This window comes from Dicentrarchus labrax, unplaced genomic scaffold (assembly GCF_905237075.1).
Source record: "Dicentrarchus labrax unplaced genomic scaffold, dlabrax2021, whole genome shotgun sequence".
NCBI classification, from domain to species: Eukaryota; Metazoa; Chordata; class Actinopteri; family Moronidae; genus Dicentrarchus; species Dicentrarchus labrax.
In genome coordinates, this window is record NW_026136718.1 from 26,819,148 (window position 1) to 26,835,071 (window position 15,924).

At 39.3% G+C, this 15,924-nt stretch overlaps 1 protein-coding gene across 1 annotated transcript; it reads left to right on the forward strand.

The window, feature by feature from the left end:
• The first annotated feature begins 8,035 nt into the window (after positions 1 to 8,035).
• On the forward strand, positions 8,036 to 15,896 carry LOC127350271 (protein shisa-like-2A). The gene is made up of 3 exons (XM_051376714.1): positions 8,036 to 8,308; positions 10,300 to 10,436; positions 12,097 to 15,896. Exons 1-3 carry the CDS (start codon positions 8,127 to 8,129, stop codon positions 12,282 to 12,284), a joined length of 507 nt encoding a protein of 168 aa, XP_051232674.1. The 5' UTR covers positions 8,036 to 8,126; the 3' UTR covers positions 12,285 to 15,896.
• Positions 15,897 to 15,924: the final 28 nt, after the last annotated feature.

Sequence of the window (15,924 nt, forward strand, 5' to 3'; positions counted from 1 at the left end):
TGGAATTATTTAGTTTGATTTGATTCTTCTGCTGTTACCCAGTGAACATTTTTCAGCTGAAAAGGCATTCACTGTATACAGGTATTTCACTGTGGTCACCAGTGAAAAGACGAACCAAATTGGTTCAAAAATAAAAACTTTTTTTTACCCACTATGAGATAAAGATGTTGATTGAATTTTCACATTCAGACGATCTTAAACTGCAATAATGACACTTTTAGATCCTCTACAATGTACAAGTAATAGCCTATTGTCACTTTTGAGCCTAAAACATCCAAATTCCTCAGTTAAAAGCCAGTAAAAAATCAGAAATACGTCACACAGGACTCCACAAAGCCCTACAGGAAGGTCCTATGCTTAATCCACTCATCCACAGCATCTTCCTGCTATAATGGACTTCTATACTATATACTTGGACTACTCACAATATTGCCTGTCCCGATGCATATACCTTGTATGTTCAAAAGTACTTTCAAACACAGTTCCTTGTTTTACATTTATAACAGTGCAATATGAGTTTGGAGAAATACCTTCACACCAGTCAACATTGTCTCTCTTTCAACCTACAACTGAACAAACAATGAGAATGATTAAACTCATTTGTTTTTGTTTTTTATCATGGTTTATTTGATAGGGACAGATGCAGTAAATGTAAACAGGCTGAAAACAGCTTTCTACTGAAAATATGGCAGAAATATATGCTGATTTAATCGCCAACAATCACATATAATCAATATTTGCTTGGGAAATCCCCCAAATGAAGATATTTGAACTATAAACATTACATTGTTGTGTACATTAGTAAAGCACTGAATAGAAATACCTAAAGGTGGCATTAGAAATCAATACTTTTTAATTCTTCTGATAAATTATACAGAAGATATATATATCATTATAATAATTATTGTATTCAGCGTACAATTAATTTTGCTTTTAATATGCAAGGATACTTCTCCACTTACTGTACAACTTTCAGCAACTTGACTTGCACTAATGTCCATTTTATTTTCCAGTGTATTATTATCATTGTGTGTTTTTTAAAATGATATTGTGTTTTACATTTTGTTTCATCTACTTCAGTTACTGTATATAAATTGGCTTTTTAATTGTTCTTCTTTTCTCACCTTTGTTTGTTTTTCATTCATTTGTTTCGAGGCTCCAGTGAAAATAAATACTGTTTTGCCCATTTTGCCTCTAAAGATGGATTTATACTTTTAGTGTTATGCTGTACCTGTGGTTGCTAAATGTGTAGGCTCTGATGCTATGCTCTAGCTGACCTGTGCATCCTCAAAAATGTAACTAACTGGACTACAATGATGGAGACAAACATTGTCTTTGATGGTTTTCCCCTACAAGTTTGTTATGACAATGGAGATTGTTGAGAGTGAAGACAACTAATGAAGTGAGTTGAAGAAAGACTTTCAGTAGCCTTCTCCTTTTCAGTAACACACATTTAGCAAAGCCATTGCAATGCAGACCTTCTAATCACCACTCTGTATGAATGCATAAACCGTAAATGGAATGAGGTAAACACTGCTGCTGTGGGGAAGATGATTAAAGCACAATACGTCTTGATCACGCACAATGCGTGTCTAATGATGTGGTGATACCAACTCCAATGCTCAACCATCAAAACCTATACCGTAGGCGTCTACCACGGGACTCCTGCTAACCCCTTGAGTCACATAGAAATCCAGTTTAAGTACAAATCACAGAAACCAACCAGCTCTAGTTTGTGGTAATTTGATAAACCGCTTAGGAAAATACATTGTGAGCACAACGTGAAGAGAAATAATAAAGATGATAGAAGCAGATTCTGACACAGGGCCAATCTACAAGACGACGAGATTACGCATTAATGTGGGTCTCAGTTGATATTTGTGGTTCAAATTCAGTATGCACAGTGAACCTGGGGCTCTAGGGGAAGTTCCCTGCTTTGCCCTGAGCTCATGATGCTGCACACTAATAAACGAGTAATTTCATGCTTAATAAAAACAAATAATTAATTAATAAAAACAGTGAGTTCTAAACCTGTTGCTCATAAGAAGTACTGCTCACTACATACATTAATTAATGCTTCATTATTAACTAATGCTTACTGATGTTTTCAGATGCAAACATGAAATATCAGTGTGTAACACCTAAACACACACTGCCTGCAGGGGACTGGAATCATGATTAGTGCAGCCACCAACAAGAAGAATCTGATATCTGAATATTATTCAAGCAACATTGCATTATAAAGGTCATATTAGAACATACACATGGTCCTGTTATTTATGTAATGCAGCGATAGAAATACATTTATGTAACTACATGGTATTATCTTATATTCCTTACATCCATGTTTTTCCACCATATACACTTTACAGTTTGTACCATCATAAATGGCAAATATGGATTATTCTAAATTTAAGGATATTTACATTTTATAAGATTTCTGTGTTTCTTGCCTCTAGAGTGGTGAAAACAACTCTTGAACCTGATTGTTGGATCCATTCTTCCTCTTTTCACAATTCCCTCAGGCTCCCTGTTCTCACTCTCAGCCTGAAACAACCTGACTCAATCAGGTTCTGTTCACCACTTAAGATCATAAAATGTCCCTGTGTCTTTAACTACCAGAGAGGGTCAATAGATAGCAATTTTGACGAGGGCCATGATCATAACATAGCCAACAATCCATCATTAGACATGGTAACTAACAAGTAGTCTACTATAACTGCATTATGTTGCCTCGAGGCAGAAAGATGAAAACAGAGTATCTTTAAACCATCAGCAACATTGTACTTCTGTAGACATTGATGCAAATTGCAGATACTTTTATTTAGAACCATGTTTAGTACAGACATACATAGTCCCCAAAGGATGACATCAATAATGTCAGGGTCGGTGCCAATCAAGGGCAGAGTAGGGAGGGATAAGGGAAGTACAACAGCACTGAAAATGTCCTTGTTAAAATGGATAAAAACGCCAAAAGTATTAGGATTAGCTGTATGTCATAGGCTACTTACGGTTGTGCTGAATTAGGGTTAGGGTTAGGGTTAGGGTTAGGGTTAGGGGTTAGGGTTAGGGGTTAGGGTTAGGGTTATTTTGGTCTAGTTAAGACATTTGCTGTAACTTACTTTGTGTTTAGTGCTAATTAGCAAATGTTAGCATGCCAACACGCTATACAAAGATGGTGTGTGGCAGTGCTTTATCAAGCTCTCTTAATACAGCCCTGATGTTAGCATGCTTCCGTTAGCATTTAGCATAACGCACTCCTGCACCAAAGTACAGCCTCGCAGAGCAGCTAGCTTGGCTTGGTTCACACTGTCCTTGGCGGTGTCTCATTCCGCATACTTCCGTCAGTACACTGCTAATGTGCACTGACCACGTACTGCCGTAGTGCCCACTTGATGGTTGTATTGTCCAAAGGAAACTATGTTGACCGAAAAAGAGGAGGAGGAGGGGGGGGAAAAAAGGGACCCCCGGGAACGCGATTTTCCACAAAAATATATGCCGGCTTTTGTTTACAAACATTTTTCTGCACGTTCATTTACCGCTCAGTTCACAGCACAATAGTAGCTAGGTAGCATTAACATGTAATTACGCTAATAACCCAAATGATTATGTCTGGCTCAGTCAGTGTCAGTGAGGACATGTAAGTAATGCATTAGATGACAGTAAACGTTTCGTTACCGCTGTTACTTACATTTATACTATAGAGTTCACATTTATAACGTGCTCGTCCCAATGGTCCCTCCCCTTCCGCTTTGTAGTGAAGATGGCGTCCGTTTAGTGCGAGTAGGGTCCATCATTCCACACTGAATGTTTTGACCGTTTTTAGGGGGTCATCCAGGTACTTTCAGTGCACTGACTTTTGTGTTATCTACACTATATACTTAAAACTAAGTGTGCATGTAAGCGAAATGTTCTGATTTACTGCTCAGATCAGACTTTTTGTTTTTTGTCAGATTCCAGTGTGAACAGATCACACTCCTGAACTGACCTGCATGCACAAAAGAACAATAAAGATGTCACACACGCCTTTGTATAGAAACATAGAGGCCAATGTGTACAGTGTCATTTATAAGTTGATGTGCAGTGAAAGCCAATAAGGATGAGGAGAAAGGGAGATCATTTTTTTAATTAGGGTTTTTTTTTTCTGTATGGAGATGTGTGTGAATGCGTAGTAAGAGAAACTTGCTTCACAGAAACGAAATTCATCCAAAATTTCAGGATGGCAAAGGCTTTGGGCTCTCCTAATACAGTAACACCTCTATCGAATTTAAGACCACATTTGATCTCCGTGCCACACTATCAGTTTGATGCCCCAGAACTCAGGACAATGTGCAACTGTATTAGAGTGACTCTCAAACAGGGATAAAGGGGCACTGCCTCTTTGACTTTTTACTCATTCAAGCCTTCACATACTGGTGTATTGGTGTTGCTGTGAGTCCAACTATGGATGCTAAATAAACAGAAAGACAAGATCATACTTTAAATGCTTTATTTAACAAATTGCTGCCACAGGCCATTTTTGCCTGCGGTCAAAAAATATTTTTCTAGGTGCAGCTTCCTTAACACGTTAGACTCCCTCAGGCTTTGTGTGAACATCAGAATGTGAAGGTGTCAGGGTAAAATATAGGGCTCATTATTTGTATTTTTAGGATTCAGGTAATATAATCACCACTTGGTAATTAGCATCATCAGTATATGATGTATGCAGGGTGCCAACTATACCATAGCTTTTGGGAGAACTCAGTGAAGTGAGTGAAACTTCAATGGTAAGAATAGCATGCATACCAGTACCTCCTTTAAATCATCTCTGTTGAATCCCGCTCATGCACAAATCAGTAATAGCTTAAGTTTACACATGATTCATGAGGATATCGAAAAATAGAAATGTATGGCAAAAAATAAGTTGTTGTCAATATTTTAGAGACCCCCTAAAAATGATTTAATAGTCTTCGGGGAAGATCATGTCTTATTAACTAACCCTAACCCTCCCTCTGGCTCCCCTGTAGTTCACACCCTGGATGTTTATATATATTATATATCCATAGGTAGTGTGTGACCAAGAGAACCAACCAAGAGAATCAACAGAGCAACAATACATGATCTCCTACTTTAGCAAATAATTTTAGATCAAGTTTAGTGGTGACTTTTGTCTAACTGATAAGAAAACCACCTGCCAATTGTTAGCTACCAACTGCTGTGTAATGTCAGACCTAAACCAGGAGAAAGCTGGACAGCAAAAGGAGGAAGAAAGCAACAAAAAAAAACTACAGAACCTTCCTGAGAGGCACGAACCTTTTCAAGAAAAACTGGATCTCTAGTACATCCTTTAAAAAAAATAAACTGAAGCTGAATACATCTAAAATTATGATCTCCCAAAAGAAGCCCAGATCTCAGGACCAAAGTCATCAGTTAAAATTAGAAAACATCCATCTTACATTTTAAAATGAGCCCCCAAGACACACTGAGATTTCAGGCACTACAAACCCAAGAACTGATCCCCCAAAATAGTCCCTGTCAGCTGGTCTTGAGACTTACTGATCAAATAACACCCAGTAATGTTCAACCTCAGTCTAGCACTGCTTTCCACTAATAAGACTAAACCAAATCCTGGCTACCAACAGAGGAAAGAATCTGAGGTCACTCCACAACAGGTGAGGTTGAGACAGAGATGCACTCTCTTAAAATGTGAAAAATAGGACATCAGATGGGAATACTTTAATACATTTAATAGAGATAGAGATAGCATACCCCGCGAACTGCTTGCAGCGCGAGAGCCAAGAAAAAAAACAATGAAGCTATCAGAATCAGAATCAGATTTATTGCCAGGTAGGTTTTTACACATACAAGGAATTCGTCTTGGTGCATTGGTGCATAAAATAATACAATCACACAAAAATATACAAATCCCACAACAATCACACACAAAAAAATAGAGTACTTTTAAAATATAAATAGATAAAGATAAACTGTACAGAAAACGGGAGTGCATTAATGTATTGCATTTATACAGGGTGGGTATAAGAGTCAGTGTCAGTGGGGGGTCCGGGTCTTATTAATGAGGCCAGCTGCAGACGGAAAGAAACTGTTTTTGTGGCGTGATGTTTTGGTCCTAATGGACCGCAGCCTCCTGCCAGAGGGAAGTGTTCTTGCCTGCATGCCTCAGGGTCCTGGAGGCGTACAGGTCCTGGAGGGATGGCAGATTGCAGAAGATCACCTTCTCAGTGGATCGAATGATACGCTGCAGTCTGCCCTTGTCCTTGGCAGTGGCAGCAGTGTACCAGATGGTGATAGATGAGGTGAGGATGGACTCGATGATGGCCATGTAGAAGTGCACCATCATTGTCTTTGGCAGGTTGAACTTCCCCAGCGGCCGCAGGAAGTACATCCTCTGCTGGGCTTTCTTGGTGAGGGAGCTGATGTTCAGCTCCCACTTGAGGTCCTGGGTAATGATGGTACTCAGGAAGCGGAAGGACTCCACAGAGTCAACTGGAGAGTCACACAGGTGGGGCCGGGTTCTTTCTGAAGTCCACAACCATCTCCACTGTTTTCAGAGCGTTTAGCTCCAGGTTGTTCTGGCTGCACCAGGTCACCAGATGGTCAATCTCCCATCTGTAAGCGGACTCATCTCCACCAGAGATGAGCCCAATGAGGGAGGTGTCATCCGCGAACTTCAGGAGCCCGACGGACTGGTGACTGGAGGTGCAGCTGTTGGTGTACAGGGAGAAGAGCAGAGGAGAAAGAACGCAGCCCTGGGGGCATCCGGTGCTGATGTACTGAGAGAGAGAGACATTTTACCCCAGCTTCACGTGCTGTTTCCTGTCGGACAGGAAGTCTTTGATCCTGTAACAGAGCTGGGATTATGGTGTTGAAAGCAGAGCCACATACAGGATCCTGGCATAGGTTCCTGGGGAGTCCAGATGCTCTTATCCAATGCAGAACAGTTGCTGACTATATCTTTTGTAACAACAAAAAGATTAAAAAACAACAACCTCTTTAATACAGACAACATCAGCACATGGAAGCAGGTTATCTGTAACAATTATACATGCCAAAAAAGGCATTGGTTGTGGTGGATGCTTAACTGTGTGCCAGGATGAAACCCTTGACACAGACAACCCTCTGCTCACTGACAAGCTCAACACACTGTTTAACAGACTACTGCAAAAATATGTATGGCTACCAGATACATTAGACACGCACGCACACGCACACACACATACACACACACACACACACACACACACATACACTAGATTAGTCCACATGTATTAACTAAACTAAATTGGTTGCATCAGATTGGTGTTTTATCTGTTTCGTTTTCTTCATGTTTTAGTTGAATTTCTTTTTTCCCCTCACAAATGAAATCTTTTACAATAAGCTTTTGGAATATTCAGGGTTTGTACTTTTGGTCTTAAGAGCACCAAGATTTCTTAAATAACATAAATAATACTGTATTGCTATTTACTATATACAATATTTTCATTCTATTTGAAACATGGTGTCAATCTGATGCAGTTACTCAATGTCACTCAGGCTACAGTGAAACCACAGTGACTGAGTGAGTGAATATATGTTTATTTCCTGTGTGGTCTATACAGTCACTCTTGACCCCTGCACCTACAGCCAGAAGAAACAACCCTGACAAAACAATAAACAGAAATGGGAAAGAGTGCATCTCTGCAGAGCCTCAGACCAGTCTATACAGTAGTTGATGCCATTGCAGACATGGACTCGTCACTCGTCCAGATCACAGCCAGATTAATATCTACTTGAGAAAACACATTAGAGACGCTATTAAGAAACAGCCCAGTAAGCTGTATGATTTAAACCAACCATACAGATGGGCAAATGGTTTAGCAGTGAATGTAAAGAAAAACCTAAAACAGCTATCAAACCAAAAACACGAGACCAACATGACCCAATACTACTACGTGAATACTTAAAGAGAGAGAAAGGGGGGAGAGACAGAGAGAGAGAGAGAGATGGGTGGGGGTGCTCTTCCAGAAACACTCTCTTTGGCAGCGGCGATGAGAAGTTGCGGCAGCGGGTGACGGGCGATGTGAGAGCGGTTTTAATGTGCGCCACACCGCATCCGACTGTCCGTGTGCGGACAGACTTCGTCTGACATGAGTTCGGACTGTGAAAGTTACTACAGCAAAGAAAACGTGTTCGTGGAGGGATTCACGTGTCCGAAGGTGGACAGTGACACCACGGCACTTTTCTGCTGCGGGTTCAGTGACTTGAAGTACTGTTGTGATGACCCCAACAGCTTTTTCCCCTACGAGTATGGATACATGTGGTGGTTAAGGTAAGGTTGCATATTGTTTCCCATCAGGATGTTGTACAGTGGAGGTTAAATGCACCTGTAAACTTATGCAGCATCAGGACTGATTTCAACTGCAGCAAACATGCAAAATAAATCACAAGATACAAGACTTTCAGGGTTAAAAACACGTGAAAAGAAACACATAATCTGCAGCTTGTAGCCACCAGTTTGTGTTCAGAAGCCAACCTGTTGATGGCATTTTGCAGCATGTCTCTGTTTTACTCCAATCAGGCTAATTGGCTGCCATAAATGGGAAACTGAAGATTAATTAGGACTTCAGAAATATTCACACTCATCCTGAGTCAGTAAGTGGGGAGTTCATGGTGGAATGTTAATGTTACCTTGCTTTGTATGTGCAGCAAACCTATCAGGTGTGATGCTCTAAATGAGGAATGAAATAATTCATTAATGCATCTGACCATGCACACTTTGAACACATTTGAGTTCCACACACTATCAGTATCATTAGGGACTACATTGCTTCTCATAATTTTTTTTCTCTGCAAAATGTCCACAGGGAGGTGTTTGATGTCATTTTTCAATGCACCACAAGCAATTTGGTTGACTTCCATTTCATTGTGGTGGAAGGATTTAATCAATATAGCAAAAACCTGTGTAAATAAAACACATTTAATACATTTTACTTTGTAATTAAGGTGAATTGAGCCTTTAAAAGGACCAGTGTTTTAGGTTCTGTGGTATCTAACAGTGAAGTTGCCATGACAAGATTTATTTTGGCCCCATCTGGCCATTTCTTGGGGCACTACTGCCTATCTAGAGCCAGTGTTTGGTTTGTCCAATCTGGGCTACTGTAGAAACAGGGCGGCTGTGGCTCAAAGGCAGAGATATTATAAAAATCCAGTATTCCATCTGCAAACATTTTTTTGACGCTCTATTAAATAATGTATTGTCATTTATAATGTAAGGCTTTTCTTTGTAAGGAAGGTTTGAAGTGGGCTTTTAATCAATTTTATGATGTATCACAATGCAACCCACAGCATGTTTCCCAATCATGTCTGTAGAACGTCCAGTGAAAGTAGCGCATGATATATCTGGCCATTCTGCGTCATTATGTGTAATTATTTGTAATAAGAATTTGCCTTGCTTTTACTGGAGTGCTCTCACTGCTCTCAAGGTACAGAGTAGGCACTCTCAGTATGACACAGCATGAATGCAACACGTGTTGCACAGCCACCTTTAAAGCAGACTAGCAACAAAAATAATACAAAAAATATATTTTATCTTTCACATTTTATACAAATTCATTTTCTTTTTGGTAAAGCTGTCGATACTGTGGTTTTACTTTAGTTGTCCATATGCTGTTCCAGCTTAACAAACAATAAACTGATCATTTATACTAAATATGCAGGTGAAAACAGGCATGCAGTGCAGGTTTAAACCAGCAGCATTGTTATTGTCCCATTTGTACAGCTTTTATTTATTTAGAATAAATGTACCTTACACCTGAGATCTGTAGAGTAACAAGAAGAAGTCTACAGCGATGCGTTGACACAGTGTTACTCTGAGCAAAATAGCTTAAACAACTGGCACACGTCTTGGGGTCTGAACCAATCAGCGTCCTATGAGGAACTACTGGCAGCTACAGGTATGGTGATTCATTTCGTGATAAGTGAATGATCAAAAACAACAATGGCGGCTCTTTAAGAGGTTAGCGTCGATGCTGCTAGCATCAGTAATATAAGAACTGGAGAGTATTTCTTCATTGAAAGACGAGCCAAGAACAGCACCTAAAGAGGTCCAGTCATTATGGACCAATAGGTAACATCCAAGTTAACAATTAATTCAAATTTCCCTTTAAAAAAAAAAACACACCGTATCAGTACTTATCAATCCTAATCAATGTCCACGTTGTAAACTGATGCAGTTGGTTGCATGTTAATATGTAATTTCTATTGTAAAGTATATTGGTCACAAGGTGATACTTCTGTCTGTCTTTGTCTTCTGTTTTATAGTCTTGGAGCTCTTGTGGGTCTGTCTGTAGCAGCTGTGGTTCTTCTCGCCTTCATCATCACTCTCTGTGTCCTCTGCTATCTGTTCATCACCACTAAACCCAGGGGTTTGGACAACGGGCTGCCTCTGCGAGCACCAGGTACTGACTGTCCATCCGTCTCTCTGCAGGGGGCATTGTGCTAAGACCTTGATAAAATACACTGAATTATTTAGGAGCGACCTCCTGACATTTATTAACTGCTGATCCCTGGGACAGAAACAACCTGACTTTGCGAGCTGGGGTATTTTCTCATATAAAACTGACATTAAGCGCTCTTTACATGGTTTATGATTCATCAGTTATTTGCAGTTTTGTTTATTTTAAACATCTGTACTGTAAAGTTTGACATACATATAATTTCTAACATGTATTACATTACATAATATCATAGCACAATCATATCATTATCATAGCCTATATTTCCTTTAAACTATACTTTTGTATATATTTTACCCTGTGCAGTTATATTTATTTTTATACCATGCCACTACCTCCTGCTGTGACCTGTGCCTGTTCCATATAAATCACATCTGTATATAGTGTACATATAACTCTTATTCTATTTTCTCTATTTCTATTACATTGTGTTTTTTTCTGTTTCTATTGTGTTGTGTTTTATCTGTAGCTGCTGTAGTGAGTGAATTTCCCCAGTGTGGGATCAGTAAGGTCTGTCTTATCTTAGTGACATAACCATTGAATGGGTACTAAACAAATTCAGGCTACAGGCAACCAGCAAGGTACGATATGAAAGTTTGCATGGTTGTATTATAATATAAGCACAGAACAAGATTTGAGGGCAGTGTCTCAGCTTTCATGCTTTGCACATTTCAAAACTGCTCTCTCATTTTTCTCTAGCTGTTCAGAGCATGTGAGGTGAGTTTATAACTTAAAAAGCCATGTCTTTATATTTGCCCATTTCACAGCTACAAGGCAGAGTGTCACAGGACAATATACCTGCAGTTTCAAAGCACATGGAAGTTGCTCTGCTCTCCCTTTGAATTTGCATGCGAGGGATATAAACTGCCAAACCTTCAAACAGCTTCAAAGAAACTAAGCAAAGAGAACGCAGGGACTTTCTTTTAAAAGTTCTTTTAAATTTTTGGGGTATGGTATCCTCTTAACATGTAATAGCAGTTTCATAAGCCTTAAAATGCTAGAACACACACTAAATCTGTGGCATTTCTTGGCCACTTATTTTGCCTAATTAGTGACTCTTCTCAGGAATGACGCCTACCTTCAACTGAAGCAGAGGTCTTAAAAACACCTACCCTACTAACTAACTACATGTTTATCTATGCATGCTGGCTAGTAGGGATGTGGCTTTTTATTGGAAATTCCAAAATTCAGTCGAACATGGTGTTTGAATTCACAATTATATAGTCTATAGATACCCGTAAAACTTAAATTTTTAAACCCCGGCTTTGAATTAAATAACATCAATTAGGAATCATTATATTTGATAGTTTGGTGCTCATGGTTTCCTGTAAAATGAACTGAACGATTAAATTATGGAGAATCTAACCGATCTAATTATGTGTAGCATGTCCATACTGACAGAAGTTTCAATTTCAGTTTGTGATCTAGGCAGCTTAGCTTAGCCCATTGTGCTAACATGTCAATAACCTATTATTTAGGAGCAACCTCCTGATGTTTATTAACTGCTGATCCAAAGGTTTTGGAAAAAATAAACAACCTGACTTGGAGAGCTTGGGTATTTTTGTCTAAAGACAAGAAGTTTAAAAAGTTTTCTGTCTCCCAGGTGCTACATTGAGTCCACAAGTACCAGGTCCGAGTCATACCGCTGCCCCTGCTGGCCCACAAGGCTTCAGGAAACACTTCCTGAGGGGCAAGCTGGACTGTGACAACCAGCCCCCGGACCCTGATCGCCTTTTCCAACGTTGTTTCATGGCAACTGTGACATCTATCAACGTTGAGGGTCCTGCATAGACTGGTGGACTTTATCTTGATTCCCTCTTTGGCAGCCAACTACTGGTCACCACTAAGCTGTCACTTTTCTGAGAAGATTAGTGATCGCTTGAATCCTGAATAGAAGAGTTAAGGTACCAGAGCTAATTTGGGGGAAAAGGGGTTCTCCTGGTCCACACTTCTCCCAAAGGTTCCCATTTGGAGTCACGATTACAGTGTTTCTGATGCCTTCATTTTACCTCCGCTTACTATCTTGCCATCGTAACTAAATGCATAGTAATATGTATGTGCTACGTGCATGAACGTGACTACAAACCAGGCTGATATTGAAACAAAATATTATGGGAAATGCAAAACTTATTTTAAATTACATTTCAGTGGTCTCATACTACAGTTTATGCATTTTCATTGGAAATTTGGAATATTTTGACAGTATTATGTTTTTAAATGACTTTCATTTCCTTTTGTGTCCTTCTAAAGGCAGCTTGCGTACCACCAGTGGTATACGTACCATAGCTTGAGAACCAGTTATCTAAACACTGACTGTAGCAGAAGAAAAAGAGTGATGCAAATGTGATCTCAGTTACTTTGCATTTTTCATTTATGAGTTGTAGTTTGGAAGTCGTACATATTATTTGTTGTGATGTGTTTGTGTAACTGTCTGTTGGACACTCAGAGCAACAGTGTTCCTCATAATCAACATACAAACAAAAAACTGTGATTGCTAATTGCTCTTATTTTGCCTGTCCCATCAGGGCAACGACAGTATTTTGGGGAGTAAATTAAAAAACGACAAGACAAAATGACACAATTATGTGATTGTGTAGACAATCGAGTATTTTTATGGCGGTAAATCGGCAGAAGAGAATGTTTAGAAAATGTTTGCTGACTGCAAAATCAAAAGAATTGAATACAGATAATTTGAAATATGTGGTTATTATTGGCTTTAGACAGATGAGATGAGTTGAGTTATTATAAATGTATTAGAGCTCATTCCCTTAAGTCCAGAGGTTGTTGGCACCTGTTACAAAAAAAAATGTTTTCAAAATTACATCCACTGAGAAATAACCTCAAAACCCTCTCTGAATGATGATTAATCAGAGTCAGAAATGTTTTCACTGAACCTGAGAGACAGACAGAGTGATTTTGACAAACAAATACTAAGTGAATTGTTTAGTTTCACCTAAATTTCCAAGGGAACTGAGCGCTCGTTGTTTGTTTTGTTTGCCTGTTCTGCTTAGCTTAGCAGTAGTGATCGGGGTTGGTGCCACGATATTGAGATCCCGCCCATATGTCGAACCGACTCCTTTACGAACAGGGATCAGCTCTTAATCATGTTGTGAAACCCCCTTTTATTTCAAATAACTAATTAAAAACAAACGTACCAAGAAAAAGAACACTTTAACATACATCAGCATGATAAGAACTACCTAATATGACAGTAACCATCTTTTGGAAATTAATATGACGTGAAATTTATATTTAAATGTTTTGGTTTGGCCCATGTCCTGTCCACCACCAGAGGGCAATCGAGATGTTTTGGTTTCACTTTTGGAGAGCTGTCATATGGTCCATCTTTATATATGTCAGTGCATCTGGCGCACAGGGCCACTCCACTGATTGTACACACAGCTCAGTTTACCCGTCATGATCATCTGGGTTTTGAGGCTTCAAATTTTTACAAACTGGGGACATGAAAAGATGTGGTTTACCAGGCAGGGAGAGTCCAGCAAAATACATTATGGAGTGCATTATGGGAATTGTAGGCTCTAGTGTTTTTGGAGCTTGACCCAAACTAGGGTCACATACTAAAAGTCAGGATATCTCCCCTCTGCTTTGATTTATCTCGTAGCTTTTTGGAAGTGCAGTACTAACCCCTAAAAGTATGTCCACTGGATAACGCTCTGTCAAGTTCCTGTTGCATCACATCTCTGTCTCATTTCAAATGTCCGCTGGAAGAGTTTCTGGAGTGGAGCATCTAATGGCAGCCACTTTGCAACAAAGTTGTCAATATTTTTAACGCAGTCCTCTTGGTGCATTCCATTTAAACAGAGAAGTTGACATTTCTGAGCTCCCAGTCGGATATTTCAACTGGAATGCCTCCTGAAGTCAGATTTCTTTAGGAAGGCAGGTAGAACGTCACCAACCCCACCCTCAAAATCGAATATGGCTGCTCCATGCATCATCTGTAATATAAAATACAGCATATTGCGTTATCAACCGGTATTGTTAACAATGGCTAATCTGGCAAGAGCTTGGTTTTCCGACTTGTACTGGAATTCCCAATTCTGACTACTGAGGTAAATGGAATGCACCATCGGTCTGTCCACCACTTGGGTCCAGACTCAACAGCTGTTGGCTAGATTTTGTACAGACATTGATGGTCCCAGAGAATGAATCCTGACAAGTTTGGTGATCCCCTGACTTTACTCTAGTGCCATGATAAGGTTTACATTTATGGTTTTGAGTGAAATATCTCAACAATTTTGGATTGCCATGACATTTTGTACAGACATTTATGTTCCCCCTGAGGGAACCCTCAGGATTGATTGTTATCACTTTGTTAAAAACTTGACTTTTCACCATCAGGTCAAAATTCTCGGTTTGTCTAATTCTTTGGTTTAGGACCAGAGAACTGCACTACTGAAATCCCCATCAGCCTCAGCTGTATTTCGTGGTTATTGCTAATGCTAGCAGATGTTAGCTCGCTGACATGCAAAATTGAGATGGTAAATATTAAACCTCAGCATCAGCATGTTAGTGCTGTCATTGTGAACATGTTAGCATGCCATTAGCTTTTAGCTCAAAGCACCGCTGTGCCTAAGTACAGCCGGACAGAGGCTAGCATGGCTGCTGAGTCTTAAATCTTGTTGTGTTTTACATGCACATTAAATACACGTTTGCAGCTCATCTATGATCAATATGAGAACAGAATATTTGTGCCTGTACTTTGTTTGATTTCATTGTATGCAGCACATCCTGTTATCTTTGTTTTCTAACTGTATTTCCTGAACAGTCAGTAACTAATGAAATACACAAAAATATTTTATTCATGTCAACTGACAGGTTGTATATACGTTCAACAGCAAAGTAAACAGAGTTGTGTATGTGCAACATGCTCAGCAGCCACTGACATGACAATAGGTGACAAAACACTTTCCTTTTAGGGTGAAATATTCCTGTTAATTTACATAAGCAAATTAGTATAGATTTACACTTAAGTGTTAACAGTTACATGAAGCCTTCTTAAATACACAGAAAGTTGATTTGTTGAATTTAAAATGTTTTGGGCTGAATTGTTGCTCCAGAATTGTTGTAATGAGAAAACCCTTGTCTCATGCATTCATCAATTCTGTGCTGTGTTAAACATGAACATTGCAGAATGGATACAGTCTGGACAATTTGTGTTTTGCTTTGATGGTGTTGTAGGAGACGCCACAGCTTTATGTTGTAGCTGTAAACTATCATATTGTGCCATGACTGCCCAGTTCATTGTTAGAATATTTGTGTAATGTCAGTCTGTTTATTAATTAATCTGTGAGATTATGAGGGACCTCATTAGCAAGATATGGCAACTCAAGTGCCTCTTACTAATATGTGTATTTTCCAAAGTTGATAAAGTTATGAACTTCACTTGCTTGTGTGCTGTCTCTTGCTTTGA